This window comes from Trachurus japonicus, chromosome 18 (assembly GCF_045865225.1).
Source record: "Trachurus japonicus isolate A0001 chromosome 18, Traja_1.0".
NCBI lineage: Eukaryota > Metazoa > Chordata > Actinopteri > Carangiformes > Carangidae > Trachurus > Trachurus japonicus.
The window spans coordinates 6,629,332-6,648,260 of NC_140924.1; the positions used below are offsets into that span (position 1 = coordinate 6,629,332).

An 18,929-nucleotide genomic window follows, 5' to 3' on the forward strand; every position below is an offset into this window, starting at 1 on the left:
CTATCCCTTTAAAGGAATAGTTCACCAAAAAATGAAATTCAGTCATTAGTGACTCACCCTCATGCTGATGAATACTCCAGAGTAGTTTTTTATTCCTCAAAGTGCATCTGGAGACTCGGGAGGCCGGTTCGTAGTCCAACCAAAACTTTATATGAGAGTCAATAGGGCCCGACACAAAAAGGTCCAATATTCCTCCACACTGCTCGTCCACTGCAATCCAAGTGTCCTGAAGGGAGATAGCCCAGAGTTTACCGGAAACAATGTCATTTAGGACATTTTTACAGCCTAAACAGTCCTGTATCACACCAGGAAAAGCTAATCCAGGACTGTTTAAGCTGTAAAAATGTCCTAAATAACGTTGTTTCCAGTAAACTCTGGACTATATCCCTTCAGGACACTTGGATTGCAGTGGACGAGCAGTGTGGAGGAATATTACAAGGTTTTTGTGTAGTTTTATGGACATCTTTATTATACTATATCTTTTTTTAATATAGATAAAAGTTGTTGAGCTGTTTCAGTTGTGGATGACAAACAAAAAAGTCAATTATAGTAAAAAAAAAGAAAAGAAAAGAAAGTTAAAATAATGCAACTTTAAAATCTGAAACTTTTAGTAAGTGTTGCCCCCTGCTGGTCAGGAGAGGAACTGCACCGAGTTTATACTTGTTAATTTGAGTTTTCATCATTGTTCTGGAGTTTGTTTTTAAATAAAGGTTTGAATAAACACTGGAAGGATGGGCCTCAAAGGGGATAAGGGTGGTGATAAACATAAAAAAAAAAACAAAAAAAACCCCCGACCACAGAGAGTCACTGAACGATGAGGACGCTTCACTCCCACATGTTTTTCAGACGCAGCCTGTTGTTTTTGCGTTTTGCGACCACGCAGACAGAAATAGGATCATGGGACAACATGTCGTTGGTCTCGGACTAATCATCAGAAGTGACCAATCAGAGGCCACGGCTGTTAACGTGAACAGTCAGGTGACCATGGCGACACAGAGAGAGAAACCCCTCACGCACATGAACGTGTGAGAACTAAATCAAGAAGCAAAGATGATGGAAGTGAATATAAATATATATATATATAGAAATAAATATATATATGTGTGTGTGTGTGTGTGTGGGCGAGAGAAGAGACTGTTGCCATGGCGCTGTGCCACCTTCTGTTCCCTCCACCTGTTAGAGATACCACACACACACACACACACACACACACACACACACACGGTGCAACACAGCCACATTACTGCGCTCTTCGGCCTTCAGCTCCTGTCATCAACAACCACTGACTCACTCACTTTAAACCAGACACATCGACCAGGAAAACCAGCGTTATAAATGGTAACGCTCCTTCAGAATAAAGGTAGATGTTTGTGTTACAGCTCCTTCAAAATAAATGTAGATGTTTGCGTTACAGCTCCTTCAGAATAAAGGTAGATGTTTGTGTCAAAGCTCCTTCAAAATAAAGGTAGATGTTTCTATTAAAGCTCCATACAGTATAAAGGTAGATGTTTGTGTTACAGCTCCTTCAAAATAAAGGTAGATGTTTGCATTACAGTTCCTTCAAAATAAAGGTAGATGTTTGTGTTAAAGCTCCTTCAAAATAAAGGTAGATGTTTGTGTTAAAGCTCCTTCAAAATAAAGGTAGATGTTTGTGTTAAAGCTCCTTCAGAATAAAGGTCGATGTTTGTGTTAAAGCTCCTTCAAAATAAAGGTCGATGTTTGTGTTAAAGCTCCTTCAAAATAAAGGTAGATGTTTGTGTTAAAGCTCCTTCAGAATAAAGGTAGATGTTTGTGTTAAAGCTCCTTCAAAATAAAGGTAGATGTTTGTGTTAAAGCTCCTTCAAAATAAAGGTAGATGTTTGCGTTAAAGCTCCTTCAAAATAAAGGTAGATGTTTGCGTTAAAGTTCCTTCAGAATAAAGGTAGATGTTTGCGTTAAAGCTCCTTCAAAATAAAGGTAGATGTTTCTGTTAAAGCTCCTTCAAAATAAAGGTAGATGTTTGTGTTAAAGCTCCTTCAAAATAAAGGTAGATGTTTGCGTTAAAGCTCCTTCAAAATAAAGGTAGATGTTTGCGTTAAAGCTCCTTCAAAATAAAGGTAGATGTTTGTGTTAAAGCTCCTTCAAAATAAAGGTAGATGTTTGTGTCAAAGCTCCTTCAGAATAAAGGTAGATGTTTGTATTAAAACTCCTTCAGAATAAAGGTAGATGTTTGTGTTAAAGCTCCTTCAAAATAAAGGTAGATGTTTGTGTTAAAGCTCCTTCAAAATAAAGGTAGATGTTTTGTCAATGCGCCTTCAAAATAAAGGTAGATGTTTGTATTAAAGCTCCTTCAGAATAAAGGTAGATGTTTGTGTTAAAGCTCCTTCAAAATAAAGGTAGATGTTTGCGTTAAAGTTCCTTCAAAATAAAGGTAGATGTTTGTGTTAAAGCTCCTTCAAAATAAAGGTAGATGTTTGTGTTACAGCTCCTTCAGAATAAAGGTAGATGTTTGTGTCAAAGCTCCTTCAAAATAAAGGTAGATGTTTGCGTTAAAGCTCCTTCAAAATAAAGGTAGATGTTTGTGTTAAAGCTCCTTCAAAATAAAGGTAGATGTTTCTGTTAAAGCTCCTTCAAAATAAAGGTAGATGTTTGTGTTAAAGCTCCTTCAAAATAAAAGGTAGATTTTAGTGTTAAAGCTCCTTCAAAATAAAGGTAGATTATTGCGTTACAGCTCCTTCAAAATAAAGGTAGATGTTTGCGTTACAGCTCCTTCAAAATAAAGGTAGATGTTTGCGTTACAGCTCCTTCAAAATAAAGGTAGATGTTTGTGTTAAAGCTCCTTCAAAATAAAGGTAGATGTTTGCGTTACAGCTCCTTCAAAATAAAGGTAGATGTTGCGTTACAGCTCCTTCAAAATAAAAGGTAGATTTTAGTGTTAAAGCTCCTTCAAAATAAAGGTAGATGTTTGCGTTACAGCTCCTTCAGAATAAAGGTAGATGTTTGCGTTACAGCTCCTTCAAAATAAAGGTAGATGTTTGCGTTACAGCTCCTTCAAAATAAAGGTAGATGTTTGTGTTAAAGCTCCTTCGAAATAAAGGTAGATGTCTGTATTAAAGCTCCATACAGTATGGTAGTATTGTATTCAGAAACTGAGCCGTCAGGACTTCCTGTCACTTTGTGATGTCACAACAACAGAGCAGTCACTATGAAGACACCGCTTGTTTAAAAATATGAAATATATGAGCTTCAGGATCCTTTATGTGTCACAGAAACTGTTTTGTTTGTCCCATAAAAAAAAAATGTATGGTAACCCTTTAATTTACAGGTTGCTAATTACGTCATAATAGCCTAGAAATAACGGTCAATTTCATAGTAATGTCATGCTTTTCATAAAGGTAAAAGATTACACATGCTTTTCATGCCTTTTTGGGAAAGGCCAGATATTTTCTCCACCAAGTCCTTTGCAATTGACCGTTATTTCTTGCCAATTTCTACACAATCAATTGTTATTTCTTTTATTTATCAAGTATTTACTGTAAGTTTAATTTTAGTATGTTTAACATCCCTTTTTTTTCTTTTTTACTTCTCTGTCCTGTTTTGGTGCTTTATCGTGTCATCAGCTTTGTTCTGTCCTTTGTTTTCTGTTTGTCTGTTTTTGTCAGTGTATTGTTAGTGTATAAATGTATGTTATTGCCTGTTTCCATTAAATAAATAAAAAATAATAATAATTAAAAAAAAAAACGTAATTTCTTGGCTATTTTTCTCGACATTATTATGAAATTGACTGTTATTTCTCTACATTACGACGCAATTTCAATCAGGATAGACCATTTACGACAAGAGAGCCAGGTTTGAAGATGAAGATGAAATTACATTTATTGTGAACAAAATATACTTTGGCGCTTAGACCACGGGGTGTAGACCAGCCGAGTAAACTGATCTGGGGATGAGAAGCTTGCATCTGAAGAAGTTATATCCCCCCGGGCCTAGAGACTGGTGGTGGGAGGGAAGCTTGAAGTCGCCTGATGAGGGAACTTCTCGGTTGAAGATCCAGATTAAGACAGTCTGTATCTTGATGAGGTGGTGCCGGGGTGGAGGTGGGCTGAGAGTTTGCTGAAATGACGCTGGATGACAGGAGAAAGAGAGAACTTTTAAATTTGACGCCAATGACTGATTGGTGGACGAGAAAGAGGATGGCAGACTGTGATTGGTTGAATTATGAGAATGAGGGTGGAGCGAGAGGATAGCGTGAAAACAGGGAAAGGGCTTTGAGGTGTGCTTAAAGAGATAGTCTTCCTGTCTGAATTTTCGCTAAGCTTCATTAGTGACCTGTAAATTAAAAGGCGACCCAATGTTTCAACTAAAGATAAAATATAATGAAACTCACAGTGTAAACAGCTGTAATTATATTATTTATTATATATATTATAATTAATTATGTGTATAATGAGGTCATGTGACATCATGATGTGGGATCTGTCTAGTTTAGAGTCGCAGCTGCAGCCTGATAACATCAAGGTTGTTTGACCAAGATAAACACACACACACACGGTCAGGGTAAGGCCACACACATTAGTAACAACAACACACACACACACACACACACACACACACACACACACACACACACACACACACACACACACACACCGACCTCTGACCTCTCCAAGGTTTCTCTCTGAGTTTAAATCCTTCTCCTCCAGCTTCTCTCTTCACTCTCTCTCTCCTCGTCGGCCATGTTCACTCGTCTCCTCTCGTCTCTCCCCTCCTCCTTCTCCTCCTTCCTCCCTCTCTCCTCCTCCTCCTCTGGTCCTCCTTTCCTCCTCGTCTTCCTCGTTACCGTGGCGGCGGCTGTCCTCCTCCTGTTGCTCCTGATGAGACATCGTGGTCCTCCTCCTCCTCCTCCTCCCCCGGGCCGAGGCTCCATCCCCTGCCTCCCCCGGCTCCCCGGCCTGGGCAGCCTCCCCTGGCTGAGAGGAGGAGGAGGAGGAGGAGAACTCCCTCCTCACCTCCTCTTCTCCCAGCTGGGACGCAGGTAGGACGCTTCTTCTCCTTTTCATCTGGAACATCTGTAAATCTGAACACAAACACAACAACATGCCGCCTTTTAAAATGATGCTTATAGGCCCTTTGCACTATTTAGATTATGTAGTTCTGTATTTAACTTGTTCCTTTGCACTAGTGGTGTATTATCTATCTATCTATCTATCTATCTATCTATCTATCTATCTATCTATCTATCTATCTATCTATCTATCTATCTATCTATCTATCTATCTATCTATCTATCTATCTATCTATCTATCTATCTATCTATCTATCTGTCCGTCCGTCCGTCCGTCCGTCCGTCCATCCATCCATCCAAATGTATCTCAGGTGTACTTTTTGATATATTTCTTTTTGGGGTTCATATGTAATAAGTTATATGTCATATCATATGACATATAACTTATTACATATGACTCATATGTAATAAGTTACGGTAACACTTTACAATAAGGGTCCCTTAATTAACGTAGTTAGTACATTATTAAGCATTAATATATAAACTAATGTGTTAACTAACGCTGAGTAATGCATACATAATGCATACTAATTACATTATTCAACTTTTAATTTATTAACTAACTTTGAGTAGTAAACATTAATTAACTGCTTACTAATAGGCTACGTTAATTAATGTGTTTCCTAACCCTAAGTGATACATAATAATGATTGTTTATATATCTTTAAACAGTTAATTAATGATTAATAATGTACTAACTAACGTTAATTAAGGGACCCTTATTGTAAAGTGTTACCATAGTAAGATTATAGTCTTTACATATGAACTCCAAAAGAAATATAGAAAACAATGAACCATTCATGTTGTTTAGAGGCAGAAAACCTGATTCCAGACATGAAAAACATTTGTAAACGGCTCAAATTTGATTTCAAAAGAAGGAAAAAATAGTTAAAATCACATGTTTTTGTTTGTTGCTAAAAGTTAAAGCTCCTGTGTGTGTGTGTGTGTGTGTGTGTGTAGGTACGGCTCTCTGTTTGCCCTCTACCTCGGGCCTCACTACACGGTGGTGATCAACGACCATCGACACGCCAGAGAGGTGCTGCTGCAGAGAGGGAGGGAGTTCGCCGGCCGGCCCAGCATGGTGACACATGAAAGAATTAAAGAATTAAAAACTCATCTTAAACTCTGTGACGTCGTCATGTGTTACTAATGTTTCCTGTACCTGAGCAGGTGACCACCAACCTGCTGACCAGAGGAGGGAAAGACATCGCCTTCGCTGACTACTCTCCTCTCTGGAAGTTACACCGCCGCCTCGTCCACAACTCCTTCACTCTGTTTGGAGAAGGAAGCAGTCGACTGCAGGACATCGGTAGCCTACTACTCTCATTGTTTCTTTTACATTGTTATACCAATATAGTATATATATTTTTTCTTTTAAACTTACTTTTTGTGCAAAGTATTGGGTTTTATAAAGGACAACATAAACCAAAACAATACAGAACATTCAGGCCACCGAAGGAGATTAGTTACACTCCATCATTTTAACTTTTAAAATCCTGTCAATGGAAAACATGACGGAGATGTGTACTGAGTATAATATTTCAAACACTAATCAAACTTAAATAAAACCTGTTTAGTTTTACAATGTTTTGTACATGCCTACACTCATCATCACATAACATAGGCTACACCATCCTGTAGGCTATGTATTTTAAAAATAACTACTAGTAGGCTACTAATTAGATGAACTAACAGCATCAAAATTGCACTGAAGAATACAGTAGTATAGTAATTATAAAATGTGTATGAAAGTTAAAATGGGACATTAATTAGCCTATACAAACTGCCTATCTAAAACTTTAACAAACAACAACAATTAGCCCAACACAAAAAACTAAAAACTTTGAATGTTAACTTGATTGTGGAGTAAAAACTACAATACTTCCCTTTGAAGCGTAAAAAAAAAAGCTGAAGAAAGAGGAAAACTCAAAACATTATATTCCAATAGGCTACTAACTTCATGAAGCTACATTTACAGTAACAACTCAGGAAATACACGATAAACAAAACAACCATGTTAATTTAAACAGAGTGAAACCTCCTCCACTCAGATTATCTTAGTGTTTACCTGGTGATGACGTCGGTCTGTTTACTGTCCGTTGGTTCAACAGTTACCATGGTTACACCATGGTTACGAACCGATTTGTGGCGAAATTTTTTCAAACTTTATAGACACAGTCGGCAAGCAAGGAAACGTCACTTCCGGTTAGGGCCGTGGGGGAAAACAAACCGTGTCCCCCATACACACTCATGCAAAAACGCGGCATTTTAAACTTTTTTAAAACCTTTGTCAAAGGCTTTTTCGCCGTCCTGTCTTAGTTTTAATCACATGTATATGCTGACAGAGAGCTATATTTTTAGAAACTCATCACGATCTGGGTCGATTGTTGTCCGTACATTTAAAAATATTAGGTATTTCACAGTCAGTCATATTTGTCTTCCCCCACGGCTCTGACGCTCTCTTAGTTGCCGCCGGCCGGCTCTAGACACTCGTAGACACTGCCTGAGTTATTGTGTATTATTTTGCACCACAAATAAATTCAAAAACCACAACCTGAACTTTTATATCGGAACTTCGCTCATCTTCTCCAAACGTGTAACGCTCTGACCGGAAGTGAAGGTTGCCGACCCTGCTGACTCGGTGTAGGCTATGGCTGTGAAAACTTTATATTTTAAGATGTACGGACAACAATCAACCCAGATCGTGATGAGTTTTCTAATATATAGCTCTTTGTCAGCACATACATGTGATTAAAACTAAGACAGGACGGCGAACAAGCGTTTGACAAAGGTTTAAAATGCCGCCTTTTTGCATGAGTGTGTATGGGGAAAACGGTTTGTTTTCCCCCACGGCCCTAACCGGAAGTGACGTTTCCTTGCTTGCCGACTGTGTCTATACTTGGCAGAAAGGTGAGTTAACTTATGGTCCAGAGAGGAAGAGTGGACATTCGTTTTATTTTATTTGTTCAGGAGCAAGATGAAGAGAACTTATACCTGCTTCTTTCTTAAAGTCCCACTCCCGCGACCCTTTTCGGCCATTTTAAAACCAGCTCATTAGCCATGCACATTAGCAATGCACCTCTGGGGGGTGGGCGGAGACTGCGCTGCTCTGCACCCGCCCAGCCACCTCCTCGCACCCCACCCCCCCGCTTGCTGACAGCTGGACATTGTACAATTACAGATTTAGCGCGTTTAGCGTAAAACTCCACACTGGGATTCGATCCCAGACTGGAGCATAGTCCTTGCTCACAGTGCAAGCTGCTCTACCAGGTGAGCTATACCTGTTATACCTTGACAGCTACACCGAGCTGTGAAGGCTTTCACCTCTGGGCCAGATGCAGAGCGGGGCGGGAGCTTGTAGCACTAGTGCCCTCCCCTGGAGCTGTGACACCCTCAACTCCAGTCTTCCTGAAACTGCCAGTTTGAGTCTGCCATTGGTTCACAGCAGTTTGAAGGCAGAAAAACTCTGAAATGCAATTTTGCACTTCCTTCTCTGAAAAAAAAAACAAAACACGATTTTCACGGGAGTGGGTCTTTAAAACAAAACAACAACCCAAAACGCGTCCATCAGATGAAATGCTACAGCCTAGCCTTTAATGAACTGGTTTACAGCCAACAATGTGCAAATCAAAAATCCATTAACTACTCTTTTTTATTATGTTTTTATATTTTCCCTATTTTTTGCTTATACATCCCTTTAAACTGAAAAAAAATGTAGCCTACAGTTTTTTTTCTTTGACTCAACACCATAGACTGTAAAAAGAATGGACGTAGCATCCGTGACGTCACCCATTGGTTTTGGGGAGTCGTTTTTGTGACTCAAATATGGCGGCCTGAACAGCGCCATGTTGGATTGGCCGGCCGAGAACCCGCCCACTGGCCTCGAAGCAGCTGTCCACGGAGCTGCTCGGACCTGTCACTCAACGTTTTTTAACCTAATAACAGTACAACAGTAGAGTTAAAAAAAAAATCACCCCTCAGAGTGTGTGCGGGGGTAGAAACTATCGATTGAGACGAAAAAACGTTCTGACACCAGGCTTTTAACATGTTTACTGAGGATGTAAAGTCAGTGATTTTAACATGGGGGTCTATGGGGAATGCTCCCTTCTGACACCAGCCCCCAGAGGAAGAAGAGGGGATTGTAGTTTTTTGAACGCGGAAGTGAGCTTCACTTCTCAGACCCACAACTGCCCCCTTGGTCAACACCCACTACATTTGTTTTAACTTAGGCTATGCAATTATCTTTTACTTCTGTGAACTCTGGTTTATGCTAGTTCTTTCTTTCTTTCTTTCTTTCTTTCTTTCTTTCTTTCTTTCTTTCTTTCTTTCTTTCTTTCTTTCTTTCTTTCTTTCTTTCTATTCCAACCAAGGCAATTTCACAATTTGACAATATCATCACAACATTTCTTCTTCCATTGGTTGGAAGGGAGCAGGGAGAAGATACATCTTATATTGCCTGCCCCTCACTCAATATCTAATTTCCAAGTAGGCTAATCTGTCACTGAGTAACATTCTTGCCATAAAACATACAAAACAAAGTTGGCCTTTGACAGAGGCCTTTTGTAGTTCAGTCAAACTCAACAACTATTTTAATTTTACAAAAAGGCAAGTATAATGGTTTTAGATGTTTTGTGCTATAACCAACATAGCATGACATAATATTTTACAGAGTTTGCCACAGTTCTTCAGTTATTTGGTGGAAAACAGTTCACAGGAAAGATATTCTATTAATAACCCTTATAGAGAAACGTCTACAGGTTGTGGACACGGAAACACCAAAGTTAAACCAACGTCTATCACAACTCACCTTATTTGTTCAGGAGCGAAATGAAGAGAACTTTTAATACGCTCCTTTCTCAAAACAAAACAAAACAAAACAAAACAAAACAAAACCCCAAAACGCTTCCATCAGATGAAATGCTATAGCCTTTAACGAACTGGTTTACAGCCAACAATATGCAAATCAAAAATCCATAACTAGCCTACTCTTTTTTATTACATGTTTTTATATATTTTCCCCATTTTTTGCTTATACAACATCCTCTTTTTTCTTTGACTGTTAAGGAATTCCCTATTTCAACACCCACCACAGAAACACACATTCAATTATTTTTTATTCTTGTGAAGTCTGGTTTAAGTTGACCTTTGACAGAGGCCTCTCTAGTTTTTTTGTGAACAACTTTTTTATTGCTTTTAAAGGAAAACAAGTAGGCTACAGCAGTCCGATACAAGTAAAAGGTACAGTGCAATCTAATAAAAATTAAAAGAAAGAAAATAATAAAGAAAGAAAGAAAAAAGAAAGAAACAAAAAGGGACCAGGCGGTCTTTGGATCTATAGAAAACTCTTACAGGACAAGAGAGACCTCTCTAGTTTTGTAAATCTTTCTTCGAGTCAAACTCAACAACTATTTTCATTCTACAAATAGGAAAGTAGAATAGTTTTAATGTTTTTAATAGTTTTTAATGATGTTTTGTGCTATAACCAATGTAGCATGACATAATATTTAACAGAGTTCACCACAGTTCTTCAGTTATTTGGTGGAAAACAGGAAAGATATTCTATTAATAACCGTTATAGAGAAACGTCTACAGGTTGTTGACACAGAAACACCAAAGTTAAACCACCTATCACCTCTCAGCAGCTCCACCAGTGGAAACACGTTAAAAACTCTTCATGTTGATGTTTCATGTTGTCTCTCCAGTCCTGAGCTCCGTGGACAGTCTGTGTGTGGAGTTGCTGTCCGGAGGGAAGCGCGGCTTCGACCCGTCGCCGGCGGTGACCAGGGCCGTCACCAACGTCGTGTGCACGCTGGTGTTCAGCGCCACCTATCGCCACAGCGACCCAGAGCTGCAGGAGGTGATCGGATACAACGACGGCATCGTGCAGACGATCGCCAGAGGAGGACTGGTGGACATCTACCCCTGGCTGAAGGTAAAACATAGAGCTGAGAAACACTGGTAACGTTAAAGGTTTACAACAGTAAGGTGTAGGGGTGGGAGAAAAAATCGATTCACATAAATATCGCAATATCTTTTTTGACGATTTTTAAATCGATTTTTTTTTTCAAAAATATTGTGCAATGTGCATTTGTTTGCATTTTTTACATACAGATAGTCCAGGTTTAATGACCAAGGGTTTAAGTTCACTTCATAATGGAGTATGTTAATTTATAGGCTCCTACAGTATTTGTGTGCAGATAAATGTTAAAAAATGCTGAAGACTAAAAATCGAGAGAATCGGCAATATCGTAGAATCGCAATTTAAATCAAATCGCCATCCAAAAATTCGTAGAAGAATCGAATCGGGAGAAAAGCGTATCGTCCCAGCCCTACTAAGTTGAGGTTTTCTCTAAAATGTGTTAACGACTACGACAGATCAAATACTTGTAACTGCCCATAAAAGGAATAGTTCACCAAAAAATTAAATCCAGTCATTAGTGACTCCCCCTCATGCTGATGAATACTCCGGAGTAGTTTTTTATTCCTCAAAGTGCATCTGGAGACTCGGGAGGCCGGTTCCTAGTCCAACCAAAACTTTATATGAGAGTCAATAGGGACCGACACAAAAACGTCCATAAAACTACACAAAAACCATTTAATCTTCCTCCACACTGCTCGTCCACTGCAATCCAAGTGTCCTGAAGGGAGATAGTCCAGAGTTTACTGGAAACAACCTAATTTAGGACATTTTTACAGCCTGAACAGTCCTGGATTGAATTTGCCTGGTGCGCGTTCACGCGTATGAACATCAGAGCGCAATACAGGACTGTTTAGGCTGTAAAAATGTCCTAAATGAGGTAGTTTCCAGTAAACTCTGGACTATCTCCCTTCAGGACACTTGGATTGCAGTGGACGAGCAGTGTGGAGGAATATTAAATGGTTTTTGTGTAGTTTTATGGACGTTTTTGTGTCGGTCCCTATTGACTATAATATAAAGTTTTGGTTGAACTAGGAACCGGCCTCCCGGGTCTCCAGATGACCTTTGAGGAATAAAAACTATTCCTTTAATCAGTTGAAATTTTACAGAGCTATTTAGATGAGACTTCAGGTCCAGTCAAATTTCATACAGCTCTTAGAGACACTTTTTTCATTTTTTGAACTATCAACACAGTAAAGGTCTAAAACTATAAAGGTCATTACAAAGACACAGAAACATTAACAATCCACATCCGTCCCTCAGGTGTTTCCCAACAAGTCTCTGAGTAAACTGAAGGACAGCATCACTGTCAGAGACCGACTGCTGACGACCAAACTGGAGGAGCACAAGGTGACGTACAAACTCACAGAGGTCTCGTCCCAATTTAAAGGGATGGTTCACCTAAAAATTCAAATTTCACTCATTAGCCTATCTACTCCCCCTCATGTGGACTAAGGGCTGGGAGAAGTTTCAGAGTCCTCCGTGGCTTCTCTGAGTTACAGGGGGTCTCGGCGTAGCAGTGCATGTCCATATAACGGTTGCAAATGGATACCAACTGTCTTCGTAACAAAAAGACACACCAAAAAACATCCAAATACCTCCATGCTGCTCGTATGTAATGTCCGTCTTGTATTGAAGCCCCGAAATGTGAAATTGTCCCAAAAAATATTAAATAAGTCTATATTCCAAGCTTGTTTTGTAGCGGAAAGAGGAGCTTCAAGAAGCTTCCGCTACAACTTTGGTGTTCCTGTGTCAACAACCTGTAGACGTTTCTCTATAACGGTTATTACTGTAATAGAATATGTGAACTGTTTCCACCAAATAACTGAAGAACTGTGGTGAACTCTGTCAAATATTATGTCTTGCTACGTTGGTTATAGCACAAAACATCTAAAACCATTATATTTGCCTTTTTGTAAAATAAAATGAAAACAGTTGTTGAGTTTGACTCGAAGAAAGATTTACAAACCTAGAGAGGCCTCTGTCAAAGGTCAACTTAAACCAGACTTCATTTGAAATTTGAATTTTGGGTCAACTATCCCTTTAACCTCTCATCATCACTCCACTCTGACCTAAAATTAAAAGAATCAGCTTCTCCTCTATGACTCATGTCCAGGCATCTCTGAGTGACGGCGATCCCCGGGACCTTCTGGACGCCTTGCTGAAGGGGAAGACGGGCGGTGGCGGTGGCGGTGACGAGGGTCAAAGGTCGTCCAGGTCCAGACCAGACGAGGACGAGGGGATAACGGACGACCACGTCCTGATGACGGCGGCCGAGGCCTTCGGAGCCGGAGTGGAGACCACCTCCACCACGCTGCTGTGGATCCTGGCCTACCTGCTGCACCACCCGGAGGTACAAACACCACCAACACCCATACACACTTCATGTTTAAAGGGATAGTTCAGCATTTTGGCAAATTGGCCCATTGCCATAATCCCTATAGTCATAGCAGTAGGTTCGTTACCTTTAATTGTTGGTGCAAGCTGTTTTTAGAACGGCGGAGCAGAGCTGTGAGCTGCTCAGAGCTACGCTACGGAGGCTCATTATGGGATTTCTTGGTTTCCCTCATCAAACTCATCAAATACACAATCCAACAACTCCACAACGCTCTGGTGGACAAGTTGTGAGCTGCACATTCACCACGCTATGAGATAATAACACAACGTTACCAGACAGAGTTGTTTTAGAGGGAAATGCAGGGACTGCTTGATGAAAAACTGTCCCTGAAGGCAACGCAGCTGTAGAGGCAGAAGTACAGTTCATGGGGAGAAATACAGTTCATATGATTAAAATGTGTTAAGAAGATGCATAATTCAATAATATACAAGTATACAGGATTTAATGATTAATAATTTCATTTATAAGTTTATATAGTGGTTAAAAATGTTAAAAGCATATTGGTATTCATGTTTTTATGTGATTCGGTATATGTTGGTAAAAGGTATACTTCCCCTTTAAGAACGCATAGGTGTGTGGGATTTTCTGTTGATCTGAGAGCAGGCAGTCAGAGCTTGATAGCTGGAGAAGCAAACGGTTTTCTTACCTGCCTTGTAGTAGTTAGTTGCAACAAGTGTATTAGCCAGCCACTTTCTTTTGTAATTTTGTGGAATAAAACTGGAGATTTTTTATATTTTTCTTCACAACAAAAACGTTTCCAGAGTGGATTTTGTTGACCTGCACAGCTGGGCTAGCTACAGACACTTCCTGTGGAATGCAACTTTTGCTAGCAATAGACTGTTGAGTAAGCCACTGCAAGATCTCAAGCTATTTAAACCTCTACAGCGGCATCAGAGGTTTTGCATGAATTTCCCTCTAAAACAACTCTGTCTGGTAACGTTGTGTTATTATCTCATAGCGTGGTGAATGTGCAGCTCACAACTTGTCCATCAGAGCGTTGTGGAGTTGTTGGATTGTGTATTTGATGAGTTTGATGAGTTTGAAATCAAGAAATCCCATAATGAGCCTCCGTAGCGTAGCTCTGAGCAGCTCACGGCTCTGCTCCGCCGTTCTAAAAACAGCTTGCACCGACAAATAAAGGTAACGAACCTACTGCTATGACTATAGGGATTATGGCAATGGGCCAATTTGCCAAAAATACTTTACTTTACTTTATTTGTTTATTTGGTCGGGACAATGCATATTAATGGACAGTGAGTACTAGAGTACCCACAGTAAATACACCGGATTTAGCACATGTGCTAAATTACATCCGTAGTCCCCAAAACAATACAACAAATTAACATAAAAAGTCCAAAAAGACAGAGGACCAACATATAATAGGAAAAGTACGTTTACATAGTTACAGGGTTAGACATGATTCTTTGAATTGTAAAAAATATATAATCTATATAGCTGGAATTAACATGATTCATTGAAATATAAACATATATATATCTATACAGATGTGTCTGACATGGTTCATTGAATTATAAAAAATATATACTGTATCTATGTAGCTGTGACTGACATGATTAATTGAAAAAAACATAATTACACAAAATGTTGAACTATCCCTTTAAATCCACTCCTTCCAGGTGCAGGAGCGTGTGCAGAAGGAGCTGGACGAGCAGGTCGGCAGCGAGCGAGCCGTGTGCACGTCGGACCGCGGCCGGCTGCCGTATCTGGACTGTGTCATCAACGAGGGGATGAGGATCCGACCGGTCAGTCCGGTTCTCATCCCACACACGGCCATGACCGACAGCAGGTAGATACACACTACACAATACACTAGAGCTGAAACAACACCATACACACTGCTATGACACATTTACTGTCCTGTATATTGATAATGAACAGGAATTATGCAGCTATGTATATACAAAGATATACAGCTCTGGAAAAAATTAAAGCAGAAGTAAGTGATATATTTGTGTTAATATAAGTCTTAAATAGTTCTATCTTCCGATGGCAATCACTTACATAGAGTGTTTGGTCTGAAACACGGGTCTGTCAGTCACTCTGCTCTGCTCTGAGCCGAGGAGAAAACTTTTATCGTATCCTACAACCTTTATCCAATGAGGAGAGAGAACGGCATAAAGGGGCAGTCCTCTCTGTGTGTGCAGCCAAGGGATGCGCGTGAATGTGGTGACGTAGGGACGAGGGCGGGGACTGCTAACTCCATCGGCTGACAGGAAGTTTACTTCTCTATTACTAATCGTGACTTCACACTTTTGCCATACTTGTCACTTATTGTATTTATTTTGACAAAAGCAGTGTTGTTTGTTGGTGATTGTTTGTTTTTGTTGAGAGTATAAAACAAAAAAACAAAAACAAAAACAGGATATACAGGAAGTAAGATAACCTATAGTACTAGGTGGAGAAGGGCTAGGAATTAATAAGCTCATGCTTCTACTCCTTTTCAAACATACAAAGGTTTTTATCGACTAGTGCTTCAAGTGTAATATGTTATTCACATGTTTGAAATAAAGTATTCATTCATTCATTCACTCTTAAGTTGTGGACACTGCAATCCAGACACAAATAAGACTCTGTTAAAAGGCAGATACATTAATTGTGTTGAAATATCAATTCTTCTCTTCTTCTACCTATAAAACTAGTTGGTGTCACTCAGCAGCTCCACCTGGTGGTAGAAACCGTTCAACACATTCACTAACTTCAGAGCCAGAGCTTCAGATACTCAGAGCTGTGACGACAACTTCAGCTCTGAGACGTTGTGATGTTTGGATTTCATTGATGTGATGAACAAATTATATGAGAACAGAACTGACAGACTCTGTTTGTGTTACTTTCAGTTTGTCTTTGTATGTATGAATGTGTTTGTATATGTTTTTATATGTATATGACTATATAGAGAGATAAAGATTAGTAATAATATGTTAGAATAAATCTATATACGTATGTATACTCATATCAGAGAGATAAAGATTAGTGATAATATATTAGAATAAACTATTAAGTTAGATAAACTCATAAATTAATTTATTATATAGATTATAATGACTAGATAGCTTGATAATGAATGAATAAGTGGTGGGAGTAAATAACTTTTACTTCTTCCCACTCCTTTTCGGATATGAAAAAACAAACAAACAAACAAACAAAAATCAAATTATCTTTATTTTCAATTATTTTATTTTATTTTTGTTCATATATTGTCTTTGCAGTTTTTATTTGTTATGTCTGTCCATTACTGTATTATGTTTTATTTCTTTTAACATGTCCGAAATAAACTATAACTAACTAACTAACTGACTGATGATCAAGAATGGAAACAATCAGTAGGTATTAAACCCATTTGATCTCTCTTTCTCACCTGTAGTATCGGCGGTCACGCTGTCGGCCGTGGGACTCGTGTTCTGGTCAACATGTGGTCGATTCACCACGACCCCCAACACTGGGACAAACCCGACCTTTTCAACCCCGGTAAACACACAACAAACACACAAACCTCCACCTGCTGTCCATAGAGTAAACCCTCAAACTAGAGAATAAACTGAAGTAAGAGAGTAACGACAGCATTGGTCCAATGGCAGCGCCTCCTGGTGGAGGAATATGGGAATTGCAAAAGCGCCCAAGAACTGACATCTCTGCATTGTTGGTGAATGTGAAGTGTGGTATTTTCAATAATTTAAGGACATTTATAGATCACCCACGTTAATAGCATCATTGAGGATCCTTTACAGATGAATATTAACACATAGGCGAGTAAAAAAAAAAAAAACAGTTATCTACATTAATGTTTCATTCTGCATTTTGTAATAAACAAATTATAAGTTATAAATTTGATATGACTAGAGTTGCAAAATTGCAGGAATTTTCAAAGTTGGACACTTTCCATGGGAATTAACAGGAATATATGGGAATACGCGGGAATAAATCCGAAATTTACAAAATTGAAGGTTCTGCCTTAACAGGAAACTTAAATATAGTTGGGGGAAATATATTGTAGCATAATATTGGCTAAAACAACCAGATTTAATGCAAGTACACTTGAATATCTAGGCTATTCCTCAATCACATGCACACAGCACACTGCTTACTGCAGGGCTATTTTCTTTCCCAACATTCATGTTTTTGTTGTTCAGTAAAAGAACTGATTGTTCATACAAGAATTAAAACTTGATAAAGTTCTACTGAATCTACTAAATCTGTTGAAATGTCATGTTTTTTTAAATTGTATTGCATGAATGTCTGCTTATGACAAAACAAACTATTTACATTTATGTTTGGATATGATACAGTTTGTTTAAGTTACCCCCAATTTCCAGTTCATTCCCGTACATTCCTAATAATTCCCATAATTTCCATTGAAACCGGAAATTTACTGGAAATTTTCACATTTCAACACATCTAAAGAAAAAACACGGCGGTTTTCATCAATTTACAAGCAAGTGGGCAACACACATACATTGGAGTGAATGAGTTTTCTGGGCGCTTTTGCAATACCCACATCCTGCCACTAGGGGCGCAAAACCCTTAAACCCTTACCATGGGAGTCAATGGTGGTGTCGTTACTCTCTTATTCCAGTGCTCTACCCCCAAACACTCAAACTTTTTGTGTTTTTTTCCTCCCCTACATTTCCAGACCGTTTCCTTGACGATAAGGGTCAGCGGGTCGCCCCCTCCTGCTTCCTGCCGTTCGGGGCGGGGCCTCGGGTTTGCGTCGGCGAGTCGTTGGCGAGGTTGGAGCTCTTCCTCTTCCTGTCCTCTCTGCTGCAGCGGATGAGCTTCAGGTTGCCGGACGGGGCTTCCCCACCCAACCTGCAGGGGCGGCTGGGCGTGGTCCTGCAACCGTTACCTTATAAGGTCGTCGTTACTCCGAGGGCGGGGTGGGAGAACGGAGCAAAATAAAGGAGAGGGTGCAAAACGAGCTAAAACATTTGTTGCTGTCATAATTTCTCGTAGAATTGAATATAGGGATGTCACGGTTATACATTTTCTTGGTACGATTATAGTCAGAGAAATAATGACGGTGTTACGATTATCACGATTATTGTGCATTAATTAATTTCACAACACTATGAACGTGTAAAATTAAATATAGTCAAAATATAATTACATTACTCATTGTTTACACAAAATATTTCATGACCAATTCTTAATCCCCAAGAGAAATGTTTGAAATATTCAGGTCATAAATTGTCGTCTATACCAAATGTTTGCATTTATTTTAATCGTTTTTTGTTTTGTTTTGCTTTTTTTTAAAATTAAAAATGACACGCTTCTGCTGTTAATTATTTTATTTTATTTTTCTTAATTTTTTTTGAATGTTTTGTTGGATCTAAGGATTAATCTGTATCACTCAATCTTTACTTCAAAGCTGCCTGGTAGACATTTCTTTATTTGCTCTTTTATGTAGGTCTATCTACACACATAAAAAAAATTATTGTGAGTGGCAGAAGTAACATTGTATGTTCCCTGAAAGTAACTACTGTATTGTAATGCTCTCACAAAATAAAAATAAAAAATGTCAAAAAAATAAAAAATGACACGCTAACATTTAAATT

The 18,929-nt window shown here is 39.0% G+C and overlaps 1 protein-coding gene across 1 annotated transcript; it reads left to right on the plus strand.

The window, feature by feature from the left end:
• The first annotated feature begins 4,700 nt into the window (after positions 1-4,700).
• cyp17a2 (cytochrome P450, family 17, subfamily A, polypeptide 2) lies at positions 4,701-18,295 on the plus strand. The gene is made up of 9 exons (XM_085759474.1): positions 4,701-5,014; positions 6,005-6,125; positions 6,215-6,353; positions 10,747-10,976; positions 12,225-12,311; positions 13,078-13,314; positions 14,997-15,166; positions 16,742-16,845; positions 18,008-18,295. The coding sequence occupies exons 1-9, from the start codon at positions 4,716-4,718 to the stop codon at positions 18,271-18,273; spliced, it is 1,653 nt and encodes a 550-aa protein (XP_085615600.1). The 5' UTR covers positions 4,701-4,715; the 3' UTR covers positions 18,274-18,295.
• Positions 18,296-18,929: the final 634 nt, after the last annotated feature.